Source organism: Leucopleurus acutus, assembly GCF_964270905.1.
Source record: "Leucopleurus acutus genome assembly, chromosome: 9".
NCBI lineage: Eukaryota > Metazoa > Chordata > Mammalia > Artiodactyla > Delphinidae > Leucopleurus > Leucopleurus acutus.
This window is the reverse complement of record NC_139144.1, coordinates 53,114,913-53,135,817: the sequence shown is the minus strand read 5'-3', so window position 1 is coordinate 53,135,817 and position 20,905 is coordinate 53,114,913. Positions and strand designations below refer to the sequence as shown.

Sequence of the window (20,905 nt, the reverse complement as noted above, 5' to 3'; positions counted from 1 at the left end):
TGTATCAAAATTTCCTTTCTTTTTAAGGTTGAATAATAGTCCAATAATGTATGTACCACATTTTGTTTATGCATTCATTCATCCATGGATATTTGGGTTGTTTCTGCCTTTTGACTGCTGTGAATAATGCTGCTATGAACATGGGTGTACAAATATCTATCCCAGTTCCTGCTTTTAATTATTTGGGGTATATATGCAGAAGTGGAATTGCTGGATCATATGGTAATTCTATGTTTATAATATTGATTTTTATGTATTATTAGAGTACCATTTAGAAATTTACTGTTCTGATGCAACTAATAATCACAAGATTCTATTTATAAAAATTATTTTTCATCAGAAAAGTGGCACATTGTATGAGCAAACATTTTTAAATTACACATTTTCTGTATTTAAATTATGGCATTTTTACTCTATCATCATCTACTTGGTTTTTAGATTAAAGAAAACATAAATTTTAAAAGTCATGTCATTACTAAGGTAATTGCCACATTTTTCCTTCTTATTTTATATATCCCAATACTATTTTAAGTGTTTCTTGAGACAGACTACGCTTTGTTTTTTTATTTCACTCTGTTTTTGCTTTAAAGTAAATTGACATATGGGGTACACTCCCTATTAGAATTGAGAGTTAAAATGTTTTGTTATGTTTTGTTATTGCTGTTTAAACAGGCCTTTGTTGAAAATAACCCTGCCATTAAATGGTGTCCTACTCCAGGCTGTGAAAGAGCAGTCAGACTAACAAAACAAGGGTCAAACACATCTGGGTCTGATACACTCAGCTTCCCCTTGCTCAGAGCCCCTGCTGTGGACTGTGGAAAAGGACACCTCTTCTGCTGGTCAGTAAAAGACAAGTTGGAATAGCCTAATCACCTTTCTGACAGTTTTTAAAGAGACTTTATACTTTGAATCAGGCCTTTAAATTGTAGTATTTTTAATGTCATTCTTATTCATTAAAAAATATGTAAAGAGTGGTGATAGTTTACATTTATTGTGTGCTTGATGTGTGCCAGCCACCTTGCCAAATATTTTCAAATATTGAATTCTCCTAACAGTGCTATGAACGGAGTGATATTATTATACCCATTTTACAGATACGGAAATTTAGGCACAGAGGAGTTGCCCAGGGTTATGCAGCTAGGAATTGGCAGAAATGGAATTAAAGCCCAGCTCTGTTTGGTGCTAGAGCCCATGCACTTGAACTTTAATACCAAATTACTCACCATAGATTAGAAAATGTTTAGAGTTTAACATCGTTTCTTAAAGTAGAAGTCTCTAGCAGTGATTCTTAACCAGGCATGCCCAGAATTTAGTATTAAGACAGCTTTTCCCAATTTTCATTCTAGACCCCGACAAGAGATATTTTGATTTAGTGGATTTTGGAGTGGGGCTTCAAAAAAAAAAAAAAAGCTCTTATGCACAGTACCAGTTAAGAACCAGTTTTATTTAATTTCTAGTGCCTGATAAATACTTAGTAAGTATGAACTGTTGATAAATCAGTAATGGATAGGCCATGAAACCATGTATAGTCTCTTGACTGTATGTTTGTCTGACATCCGCATTATACTTTATTCAATTATAATAACTGTTTTTGTTTTAGTTAATTAAGTGATCAGAAGAAGAAATAGTATTTGTTATGCTTTTTGCTCATTTCCAGATTTATCACATATGCAAGGAAATATTGTACTTGAGGTAGATATAAAACTCTAACCTTTACTTGTATGCTTATCAGAAACCAAAATCAAACTGTAGCACTGCTAGATAGTAAAAAGGCAGTTATGGAAATATCCCTACTGTGAAAGGTCTATTTCTTAACCCCATCATCATTATCATTAGCTAAAAATATTTCTTGAACTGCCAACCTATATATAGCACTGAATTCTAGGTCAGGTGTCAGCAAAGTAGTGTCTGCACCAATTTTTAAAAATAAAGTTTTATTAGAACACAGCCACACCCACTCATTGCCAGTTTGTTTACCTATTGTCTGTGGCTGCTTTCAGGCTATGACAGCATCGAGTAGTTGTGACAGAGACCATATGGCCTGCAAAACCCAAGATACTTACTATCTGGCCCTTTACAGAAAAAGCTTGCGAGGCTTCTGGCTAAGTACTTGAATATAGTGATTAATGAAAGGAAAACCACATTTACTACTTCCATGGCTAAATCAGGTTCAGCAAGTAAAATAGCAACAAAATACTGAATAATAGATTATATCCACATGCCTTAAGATAATTTTTCAAAACATTTAAAAAGCAAATTCCTAATTTTTAGTTTTACGTGTTTTACTGTTCGATGGTTGAGTCCTAATTCTACCTCACTATCCCACCAGAAGAGATAAGGATCCAGCAACAGAAATGAGAAGTGAGTTATTGAATACACACAAGCTTACTTGTTTGCATATAAATTGTCCTTAGATTAATATGAATCTACTTTATTAGTAAGAATATTAAAAGAAGAAAATAAAGGAGCTTCTTCTTCGAAGTTAGTTTCTTGAGAAACTTAACCTCTAGTGCCCTAAAGCACCCCATCTAGAATGGTACTAATTATGTACTATCCTTCAGAAAATCATTTTCTGAGCCCTCTGGTTCAGGTAAGCACCCCTGGATGAAAAAAGCTGATTAAGAGGATTGGTGGAGAGGCTACAAAAATGGAAAACATAGATTAGTAAAATGTATAGAAGATTAAGAAGATGATAACATTCGCTAAGATCTGAGGATAATAAAGTTTTGAAAGGAAAAGAAAAATCTGTGATTGGCATTGTCTTCTTAAACTCTGTGGTTTCTGTGGCCTAGCTTTTATTAGTTTTCACTGTAGATTAGCTTTTACTTTCTTGTATTCCTCCCCACCTCTCTTTGTATGCTGCAAGTAGTAAGTTTGGTTTGACTGAAAATACGGAAACTAATGGAAAAACCTACCAAGGTAGATTAGATTCTAAAAGCTATATATGCCAATAAACACATATGATGCTATAAACTGTACCTTTCTAGTCTAGTGTTCGGAGAAAATATGTCAGCTACTCTTTCTCACACCCCAAAATATCAGGCTGGTTATACTCAGTATCCATTGGAAACTATATGCCAAGATCACAGGCCCTACTTGGAATTGTATCCCAGTTTAAGGGATCTGTGGATGACCACATGGATTTGAGATCACATTTGGTAATTATTTACTCCTTCTCCTATTATAAGGGTGGTAGATAACTTAGCAAATAGTATCATCATTTTCTGACATAGCAATTCAGGACTTAACTTTATTACCTTTCATTTTTGAAATTCATTAAGCTATAGGATTGATATATGTAGGTATATGATATATGTATATTCTAGGATTTTTACATTGCTTCACCTCTCTAAGCATTAATTTGCAATTTTTGTTTTTACATAGCTTCCTACTCGTATTCATATAGTATAAAAACTTTGCCTATAGTCAGAAATTCTAAGAAAAAAAGGAAATTCTAAGTAGAATTCTGCTGCCCTTACTTATCTAGTGTTTCAAAGAGAAAGGAAGTCTGCTTCATGCAAAAAGAAGCTTTGCAAGAGAGATCTTTATAAAATAAAAGCATGTGATTCAGGGTTTTCTTCTTTCTTTCCCCCAAAAGTTCAAAAATATTTTCTAAAAATGATTGCAAAAACCACAAGAAATGCCAATAACAGTTTCTTCTTTTTAAGAACTACGTGTGACAGAATCAGTTGAGAGCTATCCCCAAGAGATGTCTGCTTGGATATAACTGAATATATTCATTGTTGGGAGGGAAGGTAGGAGTAGGCATTTTCCTTCCCACCACAGGATAACCCCTTCTATTATAACTTGTTCACCAACAAGTTCTGTGCCCTTAATAACTGAACCTAGAATGCTTTTTCCCACTATCCTGTGTAATTACAGTTTGTCTGTCAGAGTATTTGCTACCAGTCATTGGTGTCTTGGTTAAAGCTTTCTTCAGGAAATTAGTTTTCCAGTATCTGTAGAACATTCCAGTATCTTCATTATTTCTATCAGAATACTCTGTCTTCCTACACATGGCATAATCCAGATTATCAGTCACCTATTACATCTGATAGCTTTGTCATCACTGTACTGTACTTTGGAGAAGTTCAGGCTTATTTTCTCTGATGTGTTAGTTTTCAAAGATCTACTTTGAAAGATCTACTTTGTAGATGCTATCTACTTCTACTTTTAATCAATGCAGTATTTTATTAATGTCTATTAAATTATCACTAAGTTACTAAGGAGCTGTATAAAACCACAGTTATGGAAAAGGTTTCCCAAATGCCAGATTTGGTAATAAGTCAGAAATTTAAGAAAATTAAGTTATTCTTTCCAGGTATTTAGTGATTTTTTTTTAGGTATACAATTCAATGGCATTAAGTACATTAACAGTGTTGTGCAACCATCACCCCTATCCATTTTAGAACATTTTTATCATCCCAAATAAAAACTCCACAACTATTTAAGCAATAGCTCCCCATCCTCCCTCCCCGACCCCAGCTCCTGGTAATCATTATTCTACTTTGTCTCTATGAATTTCCCTATTCTAGATATTTAATATAAGTGGAGTCATACAATATTTGTCCTTTGGTGTCTGGCTTATCTCACTTAGCATAATGTCTTCAAAATTCATTACATGTTATAGCATGTATCAGAAGTTCATTCCTTTTTATGGTTAATATTCCATTGAGTGTATATAGCACATTTTGTTTATCCATTCATATGTCAGTGAACAGTTGAGTTGTTGCCATCTTTTGGCTGTTGTGAATACTGTTATGAGCATTGGTGTAAAAGTTTGAGTCCTTGTTTTCAGTTCTGTTGAAACTATTTGAGGAACTACCAAAATGTTTTTCATAACATCTGCATCATTTTACATTCCTACCAGCCGTGCTCAAGGGTTCCAGTTTTTCCACATCCTTCCCAGCACTTGTTATTTTCTGTTGTTCTTCAAAAACAGTAGCCATCCTAATGGGTATGAAGTAGAATTGATACATTCTTAATATAGTGAAATGTTACCTCATAGTTAGTTAAGACTCTACCTGTCAGTTGGCATGTCTTCTTAACTTAAACTTTGTAAACAAGATCTTTGTTTAGGGACTTCCCTGGCGGTCCATTGGTTAAAACGCTGTGCTAAGTGTCCATCATCGGATGAATGGATAAAGAAGATGTGGCACATATATACAATGGAATATTACTCAGCCATAAAAAGAAACGAAATTGAGCTATTTGTAATGAGGTGGATGGACCTAGAGTCTGTCATACAGAGTGAAGTAAGTCAGAAAGAGAAAGACAAATACCGTATGCTAACACATATATATGGAATTTAAGAAAAAAAAATGTCATGAAGAACTTAGGGGTAAGACAGGAATAAAGACACAGACCTACTAGAGAATGGACTTGAGGATATGGGGAGGGGGAAGGGTAAGCTGTGACAAAGCGAGAGAGTGGCATGGACATATATACACTACCAAACGTAAACTAGATAGCTAGTGGGAAGCAGCCGCATAGCCCAGGGAGATCAGCTCGGTGCTTTGTGACCACCTAGAGGGGTGGGATAGGGAGGTTGGGAGGGAGGGAGACGCAAGAGGGAAGAGATATGGGAACATATGTATATGTATAACTGATTCACTTTTTTCTAAAGCAGAAACTAACACACCATTGTAAAGCAGTTATACTCCAATAAAGATGTAAAAAAAAAAACAAAAAAAAAAACACTGTGCTTCCACTGTAGGGAGCGCAGGTTCCATCCCTGGTCAGGGAACTAAGATCCTACATGCCTCTTGGCCAAGAAAAAAAAAAAATTAAGAAAAAGAAAAGATCTTTGTTTAAAATGAGACTGGTGATGATGATGGCACCCATAGATTGGGTTTTTCTTTGCCCAAAATGACGTTTTGTTATTAACTAGAATGATTAGCTTTGTGCTATAGAATATAATGTCATATTGAATTAAATAATTCGTAAAGGCTCTAAGTCATTTTTGTTTGACTTTTTAAATTTTATTTATTATTTATTTATTTGGCTGTGCTGCATCTTAGTTGCAGCATGCGGGATCTGTAGTTGTGGCATGAGGGATCTTTTAGCTGTGGCATGTGGGATCTAGTTCCCTGACCAGGGATCAAACCTGGGCCCCCTGCATTGGGAGCACAGAGTCTTAGCCAGTGGACCCCCAGGGAAGTCCCTAATGTTTGACTTTTATATACCTATAGAAAGAATATATAATTAAGTTACAAATAATCAATTGCTACAGTTTTAATTATTTAAATAAAAATTTGCCAAATTCCAATAAGACAGAAAATTGGAATTTATCAAACTTGAAAGTAAGTTAGATTGCCCTTGCTGTTACTTGGAGATTCAGAGGTAAAAGTAATGACAAGAATGTGATGTAAAATAGTACTTCCCAAACTTTAAAATGCAGAAGGGTCATATGGTGATTTTGATAAAATGCAGATTCTAATCAGTAGGTCTCATGGGGCCTGCTCTTCTGCATGTTTAACAAGCTCCTGAGTAATGGCAATGCTGCTGGGCAGGGGAACACCCATTGAATTGCAAAAATTTAAACTATTATTGAGACAGAACCCAATTGATAAAAAATACTTTACAGCTCTTAAGGCATGAGAGGCTAAATTATAAATATTAGGTAATCTATTTGGAACTTTTTAAAATGTGTGAATAAATGTACTGATGAAAGAAAATCTGTCCTAGTGGTATTGAGCTTTAGAATCATGCTTCCAGTTCCTCTATTGAAATGCTTCATCTCTCAGTAGTCACTGTGCCTCAGTGTTCTCAACTTTACATTTGGAACAGTACTTCCCACCTGTGCTTTTACCTTGATGTTGATGAAGGATACTTTTAAATTGCCTTTTCCACGTTTTCCTCTTTAGGGAGTGCCTTGGTGAAGCCCATGAGCCTTGTGACTGCCAAACATGGAAAAATTGGCTACAAAAAATAACTGAAATGAAACCAGAAGAACGTAAGAGGAATTTTAGATAGCTACATATTTTATAATAGCATTCAAAAGATAACATGGTTTTATTTCTTAGAGTCTTCATTTAAAAATGAAGTTTTAAGTTTTCAAGTTTGTTAATGCGAGAGCCCGCCTTTTTAACCCCTCTAACCAACATCCTTTTGGAGATCCCAGGGGGGGAAAGCATAGACAGGTTCCATGTTTCTAATGGACTTATTAGGACTCCAGGGTAAACAGGGGTCACATTTAAGTTCTGCTCCTATAGTCCTTCTCTTTTATCCTGGGGTGGGCTAACTAGCTTTTCTGTACTTCATGAGAAGAAATGTATGATCTGTACTGAGAGGAAGCTTCTTATTTCCTTGGAAACTTACAGTGGAGGATAAGGCAAGTTAATTTCTTGCTTATGTGTTTCTGTAGATTTACTTACATTAAATGCCATGTCTATAACTAATTTTTACTGAGATGTCTATAAATATATTACTTCTGTTAATCCTCACACAAATGCTATGAGATTGATGCTGGTTGTCCCATTGTACAGATAGGAAGCTAACAGATTGGATTGAGTGACACAGGGGAAACAGAATGGGTTTGAATTAGCCTTCCTAATAGCAATTCCCATGTTTGACAAGTAAATATATCTGCTTTGCCATAATTTCTCACCTCCTGAAGTAAATATTTTATGACAACTGTCATAAAATTAATATAAATGAAAACTAATTTGGTGGTTTTTAACATTTTAAAGAATAGTGTTAGTTTGAAGTATTGCAGATGAGGATTAAGAATTCACACACTTCATCTACACTTATTATGAGCAAAGCACATAATAAAGATGATGCCAGCCTTCAAAGAGTACAGAGGCTAGAAGGGAAGCAGTCAGATAATTACAGTATCATATGTTAACTAACACAGTTGGATAAAGATGAGAATACAAAAACAGAAACAACTAACTCAGATTGGGGACAGAGGATGTTAAGGAATCTTCCTGACAGCAGCAAGATATGAGTTGGGTTTCAGCATATCCACAGAAGCAGAGATGTGGTAGGTAATGTCAGCAGCTGAAGTGACACTGGGAGAGACTGGCTGGCAGCCATGAGTCCCTAAAGGCTTGTATTATATTGGGCAATATACCATTGCCCGAGAGATTATTCTCAGCAGTTTATATTCACAAGATCGATTTTGTGCACTGACTCAGGGTTATTCAGATCCATGGAAAAGACACTACTTAGGTAAACCAGAATACCAGTTTATTCATTGACAATGAGGGCGATCTCTTTCACATGATGAGAAGGCTCATGTCCTTTAAATGGGAGCAAAGGGAAGTGGATAATTTTAGGATATTTTTTAGTGAGGGCTGATTAATCATTTCTGTCCTGAACATTCATCATTCAGTCAACAAATATTTTTTGAGTACCTGCTTCCCAAATCAAAAAGATTTGTATAGATTGTTCTTGTTCCCCAGGTTCATTGTATCTCTCTCTTGAATACCAGGTAGAGCTTGCCATTGCTCTCTGGATACCCACCCATTAGCCCTATCTGTGTATGGGTATGTCTATGTGTGTGAGTTTCATAAAGAGATTAATACCATTACCCTGCAACACCTTTAAACATGACAAGACGACTGGATTTTGTTTTCTTCTCCTGCTTCTGACACCTAGAAACATCTATATTTCTATTAGAGATGGCTTGCTATTGCCCACCTTCCTGCATTTCTTTATACATTCTGTGGAGTTTAAAATTATGGTCCAGGGGAGACATTTGTGAGAGATGAGGCTGGAAAGGTAGGTGTTGCCAGATTGTGAGGGTTCTTGCCAAATTGTCTGAATTTTTCCTATTAACAGAATAAGCCATAGAATGCATTTTTTGAATAGGGAAGTGGCATTGTTAAAGATACTTTTATCAAGATAACTGATAACTAGGAAGGGTAGACTAAAGGAGAGTTAAGTCAGAAGTAGGAAGGTGAATTTTTAGTTTGGGTCACAAGGTAGATCATGATGTCATTGGTGAAATTAGGAAATTCAGGTAAAGGAGTAATTTTCAGAGGAAAATAATGAATTTTGTTGTGGGCATTTTGCACCTGAGGTACCTACAGGACATATGTGTGGAGATGTCCAGTGGCTTTTAGAAGTGCTTGTCTCCAGCTCAGAAAAAATGCTGAGAAAACTTAGGAGTAACTTGTTGCTTTTAAATAGTATCTTCATTATGTGTTTAGCATTTATTTAGTGCTGTTTTAAGTTAGAGTACAGAAATAAGATGCCCTCTATGCTCTTGAAATTTACATTTTAGAGTTGGAGACAGGTATGTACAAAACTCAGAAAAATAAGTATAAAGGTGGTGTGAGAGAACAGTATACCTGTGATACATTGTGAGGGAGGGGAGGGACAAAGGAGCAGATTAGTTAGGAGATCATCTAGGAAAGAGATAAGGAAAGCTTTATAAAATAATTGATACATAAGCCTTGTATTGAAAACTGATAGATGTTCTTCACACAGACCAGAATAGGAAGGGCATTCTAGGCTCATGGTAAAGTAGGGCTGTGAAATAGCATGGCGTATTCAAGGACTGCAAATAATTCAGTTCAACCAGTGCAAAGGTGCAGTGAGAGATGAGACTGCATGTGCAGGGGTGGGGGTTATATGTAATGCTGGGAGGTCTGACTTTACCCCGAGACACCAAAAAGAAGTGTTGAGTAGGAAAGTGATAACTGAAGATGTTTGCTTAGAAAAATCATTCAGGTGGAAGTGTGGATGATGAATTAGGGGCTATTGAGATACTAGGTAAGAAAGCTGTTTCTGAGACAACTTCAACATGTCCAGGTGAGAGAACATAAGGGCTTGAACAAGACAGCCAATACAGATGGGAGAGGAAAGGTGTTTACAGGAGAAGTAAGAAGATAACTTTTCATTTTATTAAGTTATTAATCTAGTGTACTTACCAGTTGCCTAAAAGAGTTAATGCACCTCAAGAAGTAATTAGTACAGTATAGTATTTAATTCTTGAGGAGAAAATGGCCAGAAGTATGTGATCTGAGATATAAAGCAAGTATTTTGAAATGGGTGACTATTTTTAGTTATCCCTTGCCAATGTAAAATTGGATCAATCATTCCATATTCACAAATAAGTCTTATTAGAGAAGAAGGAGGAGAATGACCTGGCTAGTCAGTACAGATTTTTGGAGGGACTGTGACAGATTGTCCTTGCATAAGATAATGATCCTGATAATGAAGAGAGAAGAGAAATAGAAGAACTAGTGTATACGTGGTTACCTCTGGTGGCCAGAGATAGGGAGACCTCAAGTAAAAACTGAAGATAGTCCTCAAAGAGTCCCAAATAGGATTTTAATTCAGAAAGATGGAGGAACTTTAGAAAATTGGATAGGAGGCAAGAGACCCAGGACACCCGCAAGTGGTCCACTGCAAAGGGACCCAAAGCCAAGACTGCAGAGAAAATTCCCCATTGCTGAGAAAAAGTTGTCTCTCTGTATTGATGTGTAATCACCACAGTGAAACTTGGTGGTAACCAGTAGACTATTAATGGCCACTTTTAAGTTTATTAAATTTAGGGTAAGGCTTAAAGCAAACAATAATAGGCCACTGTAATACTTAAGTAGAACATCACTGTTAAATATACAAAAATAATACTCCAAAAAAGAAAAGTATGATTTAATGCTGTATTGGATTCACATATTAATTTGGGTCATGGTCACATATCTTTGGCATAAGAATTTTCAACCGAATTTGTAGATTCATGAGATCGTTTTCTCCCTTATCCCTAGTTTTCCAAAGTCTTTGAGTTATGAGACTTAAAAGGAGTGACAAAATCTAACTGATCAGAAAAATATTAGAAAATGTACTGAGCTCAGTTGAAAGAATTAATTCCATATAAAGATTGAAATACTGTTTTTCAGTACTGAAACTGCCTGTATTGCAGCTTATCAGAGCAAGAAGCAGGAATGATTATATTTTCTGTGAAATGATAGTTAATTTATAAAAATTTAAGACCAGTTTTTTCATAGTACATACTCAGTAATGGTTATTGAATGAAATTCAATAGTCTTTTAACAATTCTGTCTTTAAAAGCAACTTTGTTTTCACTTGAGCACATGTTGATTCTACTAATAGATCTGAGATTTTTATACTGTAATACGTGATTAAATGAAGTTAATTTTTCTTACAAAGAGACCTAAAAGCACAGTAGATTATTAAGGAAAGAAGATCAAGCTATATTAGACATGCATCTGAAGTGAAAAGTTTGGAAGTCAGTAGAGATGGAGAAGACTCACCAGGTAGATTGAAGGGAGTTTGGGTATTGCAGGTATTGAGAAAAGTATGTACAAAGGGCAGATGTATGAAATGAGCATGTTCAGAGCACAGGTAGTAAAGGCATTTCTTCCCGTTCAAGTTTTTGTTGTACTAATAGTTGGTTATTTTCTGAACATGATTTACTTCATGTAATCCTCTAGAATGCAGTCAGAAACTAGCATTCTCTCCAAGGGTAGGAGAATAAAACTGTTAATGTTGCAGGCCACACAACTGCTTTGTTTTAATGGCTTTGTGCTTTATTTATTATAACAATGGACAATAAAGGTCATAAGAATATGTTGGAGACTCTGAGCTAAAAATAATGTTGATGCTAAAGGGAGGAGAAAGGCCACTACTTTAAACAAAAATTAGACACTGTACTTAGTGATTAGGTTTTATAGCAGTACCCTTTGTAAACAGCATTACCTTCACAGCTGACCTTCATAGCCATTAAGTATAGTATGTTCCTTCTGAAACTCCTGTTCTCCACCAAATTATCTGAGCATGCTCTGCACCACACCCTAATCAAACCATCTTCTACCAAGTGGCCTTAGAAATGGAGTGCAGTCTGAGCATTTCGTTGCTGCTATTGTTTCTCTCTGCTATGTGGAATTGAAAACCAGTGCTTTACAGTCCAGCAGTAGCTGCTGTTCTGTTGTTGACACAAACTTAAGTCGGTAGGCACCCAGGGTTCCTTGCAGCAAGACACCCCCTGCCTCCACTCCTCCACTGCTAGGCTCCATCAAAGGGCTGTTGCTGGTGCTCATCTCTTCCAGTTCATATGCAGAGCCAGTTCCCAGGGGTCAGACAGCCCAAACCTTTGTCACCTTTCCTCTCCATTAAATTTGGGGGTTGAGTAACTTTTTCTTTTAAACTTCAAAACTTCTGATTTCTCCCCTGCTTTCAACAGTAGGGCTAACCTGTTACCCAACCCTTCCTAGAATATCTGCATATAATGAGGGTCTTAACTGAATGGACTACTCTCAAGGATTTCAAAGTGATTTTCAGACATCTCTTTCAGTAAAGAAAAGGTAGAACTTCTCTATGTACTTGAAGTTAGAAAACAAACTTCATTACTGTCATTCTTGCAGGAAAAAATAAATTTTTAATTATGTGTCTACCACTCTCTCCAGCCCCTAAATCTCTGCATGGGTGGTGGTGGAGATTTATAGAACATAAAATGTAAAAGTTAGAGTCTTTAAAAACCCTGGCATTCTTTAAGAGTGCAGATCTCAAATTAAAGTAGAATAAACAGAGTTTAAGATGATGAAGAGTATAAGGTTAGTGTGGGGATAGAGGGTAGGAGGACCTTACCAGTAGTTAGTGGCCAAATCATTAAGGGCTTTGTATTCTTTGCTAAAAGAGTTTGATTTTATCTTGTAGTCAGTGGGGAGCAATTAGAAGATTTAAAGATTTGTATTTTTAAAAGATCACTTTATAGAGGCAATATAGTGTGGGTTGTGAGGGTGGGGGGAGAAGGATCTGGGAGCTAGGTTGGCTTCTGTGTTTTAATTGTCTGGGAAGAAGGTGTGGACGATCCTAGCTAAAGCAATAAGAAGTGGGAATGGAGAGAAGATGGATATGAAAGAGGAAGAGATAGAATCAATGGGACACAGTAGATGAGGGAAAGAGGAAGGTGTCCAAGATCATGCTCTTCCTGGATCTATTCTGGGTAGAAGATCATATCGTTTAACAGGACAGGAGATAGAGAAAGGAGCAGATTTGGGGGAAATGATGAATTTACTTTCAGACATGTCATTGGATTCATTTTTATTTTGTCTTAACTAATCATGGGTAAAAACTTTGCCATAGACCCTAATAGGAAAATAAGTATATATTTAAAATTGAGAGACAGCCTGCAAAGAAAACTTTGAGTGTTTTTCCATCTGGAGTTGTACACTAAATCATTTATTTCTGTATTTGTGCTTTATATCCCAAAGTTGTGGGAGTTAGTGAAGCTTATGAGGATGCTGCCAACTGTCTCTGGTTGTTAACTAACTCCAAGCCTTGTGCTAACTGTAAGTCTCCAATACAGAAGAATGAGGGATGCAATCACATGCAGTGTGCTAAGGTAAGTTAAAGAGGATTGTACAATACATGCTTTGCAGTTAGAACCTTCATTTGATTGTGAATCCAAAGAAGAAATGCTGTAAGCATAGGTATCTTATTGGCTTTCAGATGGATTCTAGAAGATTGTATTCTACATTCTTTGTTAAATAACATAAATGTTGGTTTATATTACTAAATTTTACAATCATGATGAATGTTAAAAATAAAGGTAAGGATTCAGTGGTACTTGGCCAGATCAGAAATGCCTGAGTCCTTCCCTCCCAGTCACCCACTCCCCCAGTGAGGATTCTGTTAAATGATCGAGTGCTACCTTACATAGATCTCTTGCAAAGCTGATTTTGGAGCACACAGCATAGTCTCAAGGTCCAAGTCAGGCCCCAAGCAATCCCCTTAAGTCCAAATTTAAATCCTGATGTCTGTATAAGAAAGGTGCCCGAAACAGTGGGCAGACTTTAGGTTTGCTAATGAAATCATCAATTAAATAAGTAACTCATTACTATATTGAAAATGAAAATGTCACTTGGCTAAAAATTATTATAAATAATTACTGTTAGAAGGCTACCTTCCTGACCTAGATTGCATAGAAAGAAACTACCATATTTAAAACAAATATTCTGGAATTAAGTTAATAATATTTTATTAATCCATGCCTACATTTATGAACATTTTTGCTTAACTGTAATATTATTATGACTTCAAAAATAATGACAGTTACCAGATGATTTTATATTATAATAAATTAACATGAATGAATTGTCTTAGTGAGACAGCAGTGATTTCCTAAGAAGAAAAACTTAGTAGTGTTCTGAGTAAAATGCTCAGAATTGCTTATTAGTTTAGCTGATCAGGCCAAAATTATTTCATTTATATGCAGTCCTATCTCCAACATCCATATTAGTTTTTTCTTGGACAGTCTGATATAGACTACATAGATGTGTAAAAAAAAAATACATGTTGACCATAAAAATCAGCAGTTGGGCTACTAATAAAAGGGCGGGATCCAACATTACCTTTATTTCAGTCATAGCACCTACCAGCAGTAAGTAGTTGATAGATGTGTATTGAGTGAATGAATATTTTCATGAATTAATCAGGCTAATGATGTAAGGTAATTTATCTTAAACAGATTTTGCTTAAACTTCTTTTGCATGTAAAAGAAACATTTACTTACATACTATGTAAATGTAGTCTTATTTAACCATCTGAAGTATTTGCATTGAACAAAGGAAACTGATGAGTAATTCTAATGACATAAAAGGAGACATCTAGGAAGTGTTTATACTTTTATAGTTTTTTTAAAATGTGGGACAACAGGTAATATGTAATTGAATCTATTTTCTAACACAATGACTAAATCATAATATACCTTTATTAATGCTTCAATATTGATTATTAATCAGTAGATAGTTTTTACTTTCTGGAATCAAATTGTTAAACATTTTAAAAGAATGACAGGTTTGGCCCTATAAAAATAAGTTCATTTATTTTAAAAACTCTCTTTATTCATTTCCTTTAGATAATTTTCAGGAAGCTATTTAAATATTGCATCCTTACACATTTTAAATCACTTATAGTAATTTATTGATCTGGCTCTGTGGAAAACTGTGCTGCAACTAAAAAATAAAAAATTATTAAAGTTCTATATTCTTTTTCTTATCATAGAATGTAAAATTTTGCTGTTTGTAGAAAGTTTTGCCACTAATTTTGAGAGATCAATGGAGCTGTACTGAAGGGTACTTGGATCAAATCAGGCACAAGGTTTGCTTTTAGCAGGCAACAAAAGAACTTGCATACTGTCAGAACCTTGAAACAAGTACACAATTTATTGTGTAAGTACATGTTTGTGAAGGGCTAAATGAGGACAGAGACTTTAATTCAACTCTCTGTTCGTGACATACCAGGTAGAGAAAAAATTAATGAAGATAGGACTTGACATAATGACTAAGGTATATCTGATTACTATATATTCAGACTCTGTATCCTGAGAAGATGGACTCATGCCATATTTTCAAGTACCCGTGGAACATTCACCAAAAAAATTAACCATTGATCGTCAAAGAAAATCTAAATAATTATCCAGAAAATAGAGTGGTGTAATCAACATTCTCTGATCATAATGGAATAAAATAGAAATGAATAATAAAGTTACAAAAAGCCTTTTCATTTGGAAATTTAAAATCTCTCAAACAACTCGTGAGTAAAAATAAAATGGAAATTAAAGAATTTCTATAAATAACTACTTTTTCAGAACCTGAGGGCTATATTTAAAGCAATTCAGAAATGTGCATAGCCTTATTCACTTAAAATGGTACAAAATAGGGAATGAATTAAGAATATGACTCAAGAAATACAAACTTGAAAACAAGGAAGAAGAATTTTTTTTAATCAGAAATCAGTGAATCAAAAACTGAAAAACAATACAACTAATAAATAAATCCAAAAGTGGTTTTCTGAAGGAAAAAAAATAAGATAAACCACAAAGCTTGCAATAAGAAAAATGTGGGAGTGAGGGAGTTCAAATACACAATATAAGAAATAAGGGGACTGGGACTTCCCTGGTGGCGCAGTGGTAAAGAATCCACCTGGCAATTCAGGGGACACGGGTTCAGTCCCTGTTCCGGGAAGATCCCACATGCCACGGAGCACCTAAGCCTGTGTGCCACAACTACTGAGCCTGCGTTCTAGAGCCCATGAGCCACAACTACTGAAGCCCGCATGCCACAACTACTGAAGCCCGCACGCCTAGAGCCCGTGCTCCACAACAAGAGAAGCCACCACAATGAGAAGCCCACACACCACAACAAAGAGTAGCCCTCTGCTGGCTGCAGCTAGAGAAAGCCCGTGTGCAGCAACAAAGACCCAAGGCAGCCATAAATAAATAAATAAATTTTAAAAAGGGGACTAATCAATAAACAAAGCAAAGTAAAATAATAAGAGATAACTTTGCTCAACTCTTGCAGATAAATTTGAACTTGGTTTTGAAATGGACTGATTTTCCAAGAAAATATAATTTATTGAAACTAACTCTAGAAGAAATATCCAAACAAACTCACTCCGTAGAAGAAAGAGTTTTTCAGTGATCTCTCCTTTAAAAGCAATAGGCCCTAACAGTTTCACAATAGAGTTTTATCAAAGCTTTAAAGAATAGGTAACTCCAATGTGATTCAGACTGTTTCCAGGACAAAAAGAAAAAAAAGAAAATGGAAACTTTCAAATTATTATTATAAACTGAGTAGAACCTTGATACCAGCACTTGACAAGATTATAAAAATTAAAACTGTAGATCTGTCTTATTTATGAAGAAGAATGCATGAGTCCTAAATAAGATAGTGGAGGGGAAAATACAGATATTAGCAAATGTAATCTAGCAGAGTGCATTAGAAGAATAATTGAATATCAATTATATTTCAATGAAAATCATGTTTTTAATTTTAAAAAAAGACTAATTAATCATGTGGGGTTTATTCCGGGAATACAAGAATGGTTTGATATTTAGAAAGCTATTACTGTACCTCATTTTAGTGGTAGATACAAGAAGAAAAACCATGTAAATTTTCTGTAGATGCCAAAAAGGCCTTTGACAAAAACTCAACAACCATTCTTTATAAGACACACAAAGAAATAGGAATAGATAGATTCTTCCTTTTATCGCAATAGCATGGTAAAAATAAATCTATCTTAGTCCAAAAGTTAGCATGATATTTAGTGGGGAAACTAGAGGTACTCTAACTAAAATTGAGAACAATATAAAGATACTCCCCATCACAAATATTATTAACATTGGACTGGAGATACCAGTCAACATAATTTGACAATGAAAAGAAATTGGGGATATAAAAATTAGAAATGAGGTGGGAAAATTGTCATTTTTTACAGCCAGCATGATTGTATACCTAGAAAGCCCACAAGAATCAACTGAAAAACTATTGCAAACAATAAAAATTCAATTAACTAGCAGAGTACAAAAGTAATATGCAGAGAGTAATAGCCTTCACATGTGCCAGTAACATTCAGATAGAATATATACTGAAAAAGAAGACCTCATTTATCTAGAAAGAAACTTAAGAAATGGATAAGACTTACTTGAAGAAAATGTTAAGACCCATATCTGTAGGACACAGAAGATGACAAACAAATAGAAAGATAACAAGGTTCTTGGATAGAAAGATTCCAACAAAAATACCAACAGGTTTTGTTTCTGCATCTAGATAAGCTAATTAAAAGTTCACATGGAAAAACAAAGTAAGAAGAGCCAGAAAACTCTGAAAAAGAACAGTGAGGAGGAACTAGCCTTGTCAAACAGTAACCCATACTATAAAGGCTCAGTAATTAAGACAGCATGGTGCTGGTACATGGATCTACAGATCAACGAAACAGAATAGAAAGCAAGCCCAGAAAATAGACACATAAATGGGAATTCAGCGTATGGTAAAGGAGGCATCTCCAACCAGTAGAGAAACATGGACTGTTCAGTAAATGGTATTGAGACAACTGGGCAGCTATGTGGAAAAAAATAAAGTTTAATTCATACTGAATACCCAAATAAATTCTGAACAGATCAAATATTTAAATATTTTTTTAAACAAACTCTAAAAGTACCAGGAGAAAACATAGATTTAAATTGGAAAGATCTGACTCAAAATCCATAAGCATTTAAGAGAGAAAAAGATATATTTTCATACTGGAATACTCATATTTTTTGGCATTGTCTGCGAATTATGGTAATTAAGAAAGAGAATTTTTTTTTTTAAATGAAAAATAGGTTTTATGTTAGCTGTTCTTATTAGAGGCCTTTTTAACTTATTCCCAGTTTAAAAATCAGTTTGTCAAAGTCAACAGAAGTTTTCAAATACACTGGTGGAGCTTTATAGACCAAGGTAAGATTACTCTGCACCTGAAAAATGAAACATTTGTCAGGATCTGGTTTTATTATTTGGAAAGAATATCCCATTGATATTTTTCAAGCTTTCTTGAGATTACTTAATAATATTATGATTTTAATTTATCCTTATAAACAATAACTTTAAACTACCCCCACATCTTTCCATAGCGCACATAAGGTCTCCAGAGAAAACCTCAAAAAGAGGAGGGTGTGTCTTTGAGAAGATTTGTTCCTGGTCACACAGGCAGGATTGTTTAATCTCTACAAATTGGTTGACAGGAATTTAGAAAATAATTTGCATATTAACGTGGGGCGATATTTGCATATATGTTTTCTTTTGAAGTGCAAGTATGACTTTTGCTGGATTTGCCTAGAAGAATGGAAAAAACATAGTTCTTCCACAGGAGGTTATTACAGATGTACTCGCTATGAAGTCATTCAGCATGTAGAGGAACAATCCAAGGAAATGACTGTGGAGGTAAAGAGAACTGTAGAAGCCAAGATCTCTAAGCGACTTAATACCAGTGGCAGTGTTTTTCATTTCTTCTTTTCCTATCTTTATTGTAATGAGGCATTTAAATTCAATACACTTTAGAGTAGCCTTTAATTTAAACAAAATAGCTCTATAAACTTGAGCTTTTTTTTTTAATTTTCCTTTTTTTATATTGGTGAAGATTAGACAAGACGTATATCCCAGCATGTCTCTAAAATGACTTAAAAACAATTTTAACATTATATCAACAATATAATATTATGTTATTGTATATAATAAGTATCTTAGTCTGCTTGGCTGCCATAACAAAATACCATAGACTGAGTGGCTTAAACAACAAAAATTTATTTTTCATAGTTCTTGAGATTAGGAAGTCCAAGATCAAGATTTCTACCAATTCGGTTTTTGGCAGTGACTCTCTTCCTGGCTTATAGACAGTTATCTTTTTGCTATGTCCTCACAGGAAGGAGAGAGAGCAAGCTCTGTTGTCTCTTCCTCTTCTTATAAGTGCACCAGCTCTATTGGATTAGATCTCCACCCTAATGACCTTGTTCAACCTTTATCATCTCACAGGCCCTATCTCTAAATATAGTCACATTAGGGGTTACACCTTCAACATATGAATTGATGGGGGACACATTTCAGTCTATAGCAATAAACAACATAATAAAACATTGAAGATCTAATGAACATAAGGTTTGAGAGACATATTTACCTTACACTCTGGGAATTGCAGATTCAGTGGTTTGTCACAGAGAATACAAATACAAGACTTTGTTCTGGGAAGCGTTTAAAATGTATTGGTTATTATTTTCTCAACAAAATAATCGAGAAATCTGTATGCACTACTATCTGTTACTAATAAAATTTTGAAGTGATCAAAAAAAACAATTTTAATAGCTAGTACTTTTATTTATAAATGTCATTTGTGGACTTTCGTTTCCTAGGCTGAGAAAAAACACAAACGATTTCAGGAACTTGACAGATTTATGCACTACTACACAAGATTTAAAAATCATGAACATAGCTATCAGGTATGTCCCAAATCATTTCAAATGTGCTAAACTCTACTGTTGTGAATAAATAAAGAAAATGATATATTTATTTATTTCTATTCTTTTAGTTAGAACAACGCCTTCTTAAAACAGCCAAAGAAAAGATGGAGCAATTGAGTAGAGCTCTCAAAGAAAGTAAGTTATAAGTGATATGTGTGATAATTAATGTAAAATAGCTGTCATGCTTAAGTCACTTCATTGGTAGGAGGTTAAGACCCTTAAAAGAATACCTTATCTCCATTTGCTCATTTGGCAGTTTGGAGTTTTCAGAAGCCCAGAGTGTAGTTTAGCATTTGAGGCCTCTGGTAAGATTTTCCACCTTGCTTACGTCACCTGCTCCTCTTAGTGCAAGCTCTGCTGCTGGCAGATAAACACACATTGTGGTTTTGCTTACTCTGTGCCACTGCTGATGATGCTCTACAATGTTGGGAAAAGTGAATGGGCCCAAAAAGGCATCCCTGACCTAGTCAAAGGAGCAAGATTCACAAGCCATCAAATTGTCATGTAACTGAATTCCCAAAGATTCTTGAGAAAATTTAGCAGAGTGCCTAGTATAGAATAGAAGTCAAGTACAGTTTTGGGAGAAATCATGTCACTGGTAAATAGCGGACATTGGAGTCAAAAAGCAAAGTCACGAGATAGGGCTTACTTATGGTTCCTAAAATGGAAGTTCAAAAAGAACATTCCTAAAAATGGATTGAATACTAGTTACATAATTAAAATATAATATCTCAGTGACCACACAGAGTACAGGTTCTGGCATGTTTGTTTTAAAAAGTGACTTTTTTTTTTTTTGGCTGCTTTGGGTCCTCGTTGTTGCGTGTGGGCTTTCTCTAGTTGTGGTGAGCAGGGGCTACTCTTCGTTGCAGTGCGCAGGCTTCTCATTGCAGTGGCTTCTCTTGTTGCGGAGCACGGGCTCTAGGCACGCAGTCTTCAGTAGTTGTGGCTTGCAGGCTCTAGAGCACAGACAGGCTCAGTAGTTGTGGTGCCCAGGGTTAGTTGCTCTGCGGCACGTGGGATCTTCCCAGACCAGGGCTCGAACCCATGTCCCCTGCACTGGCAGGCAGATTCTTAACCCCTGTGCCACTAGCGAAGTCCCTAAAAAGTCACATTTTTTAAATAATCACAGCTTATATATAAAAGGTTTTAAGCCTAAGA

The 20,905-nt window shown here is 35.3% G+C and overlaps 1 protein-coding gene across 4 annotated transcripts in view; it reads left to right on the top strand.

Moving 5' to 3' along the window:
- ANKIB1 (ankyrin repeat and IBR domain containing 1) overlaps window positions 1-20,905 on the top strand; it is a 133,601-nt gene that overhangs the window by 99,286 nt on the left and 13,410 nt on the right. For all 4 annotated transcript variants that reach the window (XM_082846770.1, XM_082846768.1, XM_082846769.1 and 1 more), the window contains exons 9-14: window positions 673-839; window positions 6,867-6,955; window positions 13,188-13,318; window positions 18,543-18,677; window positions 19,640-19,726; window positions 19,816-19,882. In XM_082846770.1, the coding sequence (XP_082702896.1) occupies window positions 673-839; window positions 6,867-6,955; window positions 13,188-13,318; window positions 18,543-18,677; window positions 19,640-19,726; window positions 19,816-19,882 (676 nt within the window). The remainder of the gene's footprint in view (window positions 1-672; window positions 840-6,866; window positions 6,956-13,187; window positions 13,319-18,542; window positions 18,678-19,639; window positions 19,727-19,815; window positions 19,883-20,905) is intronic.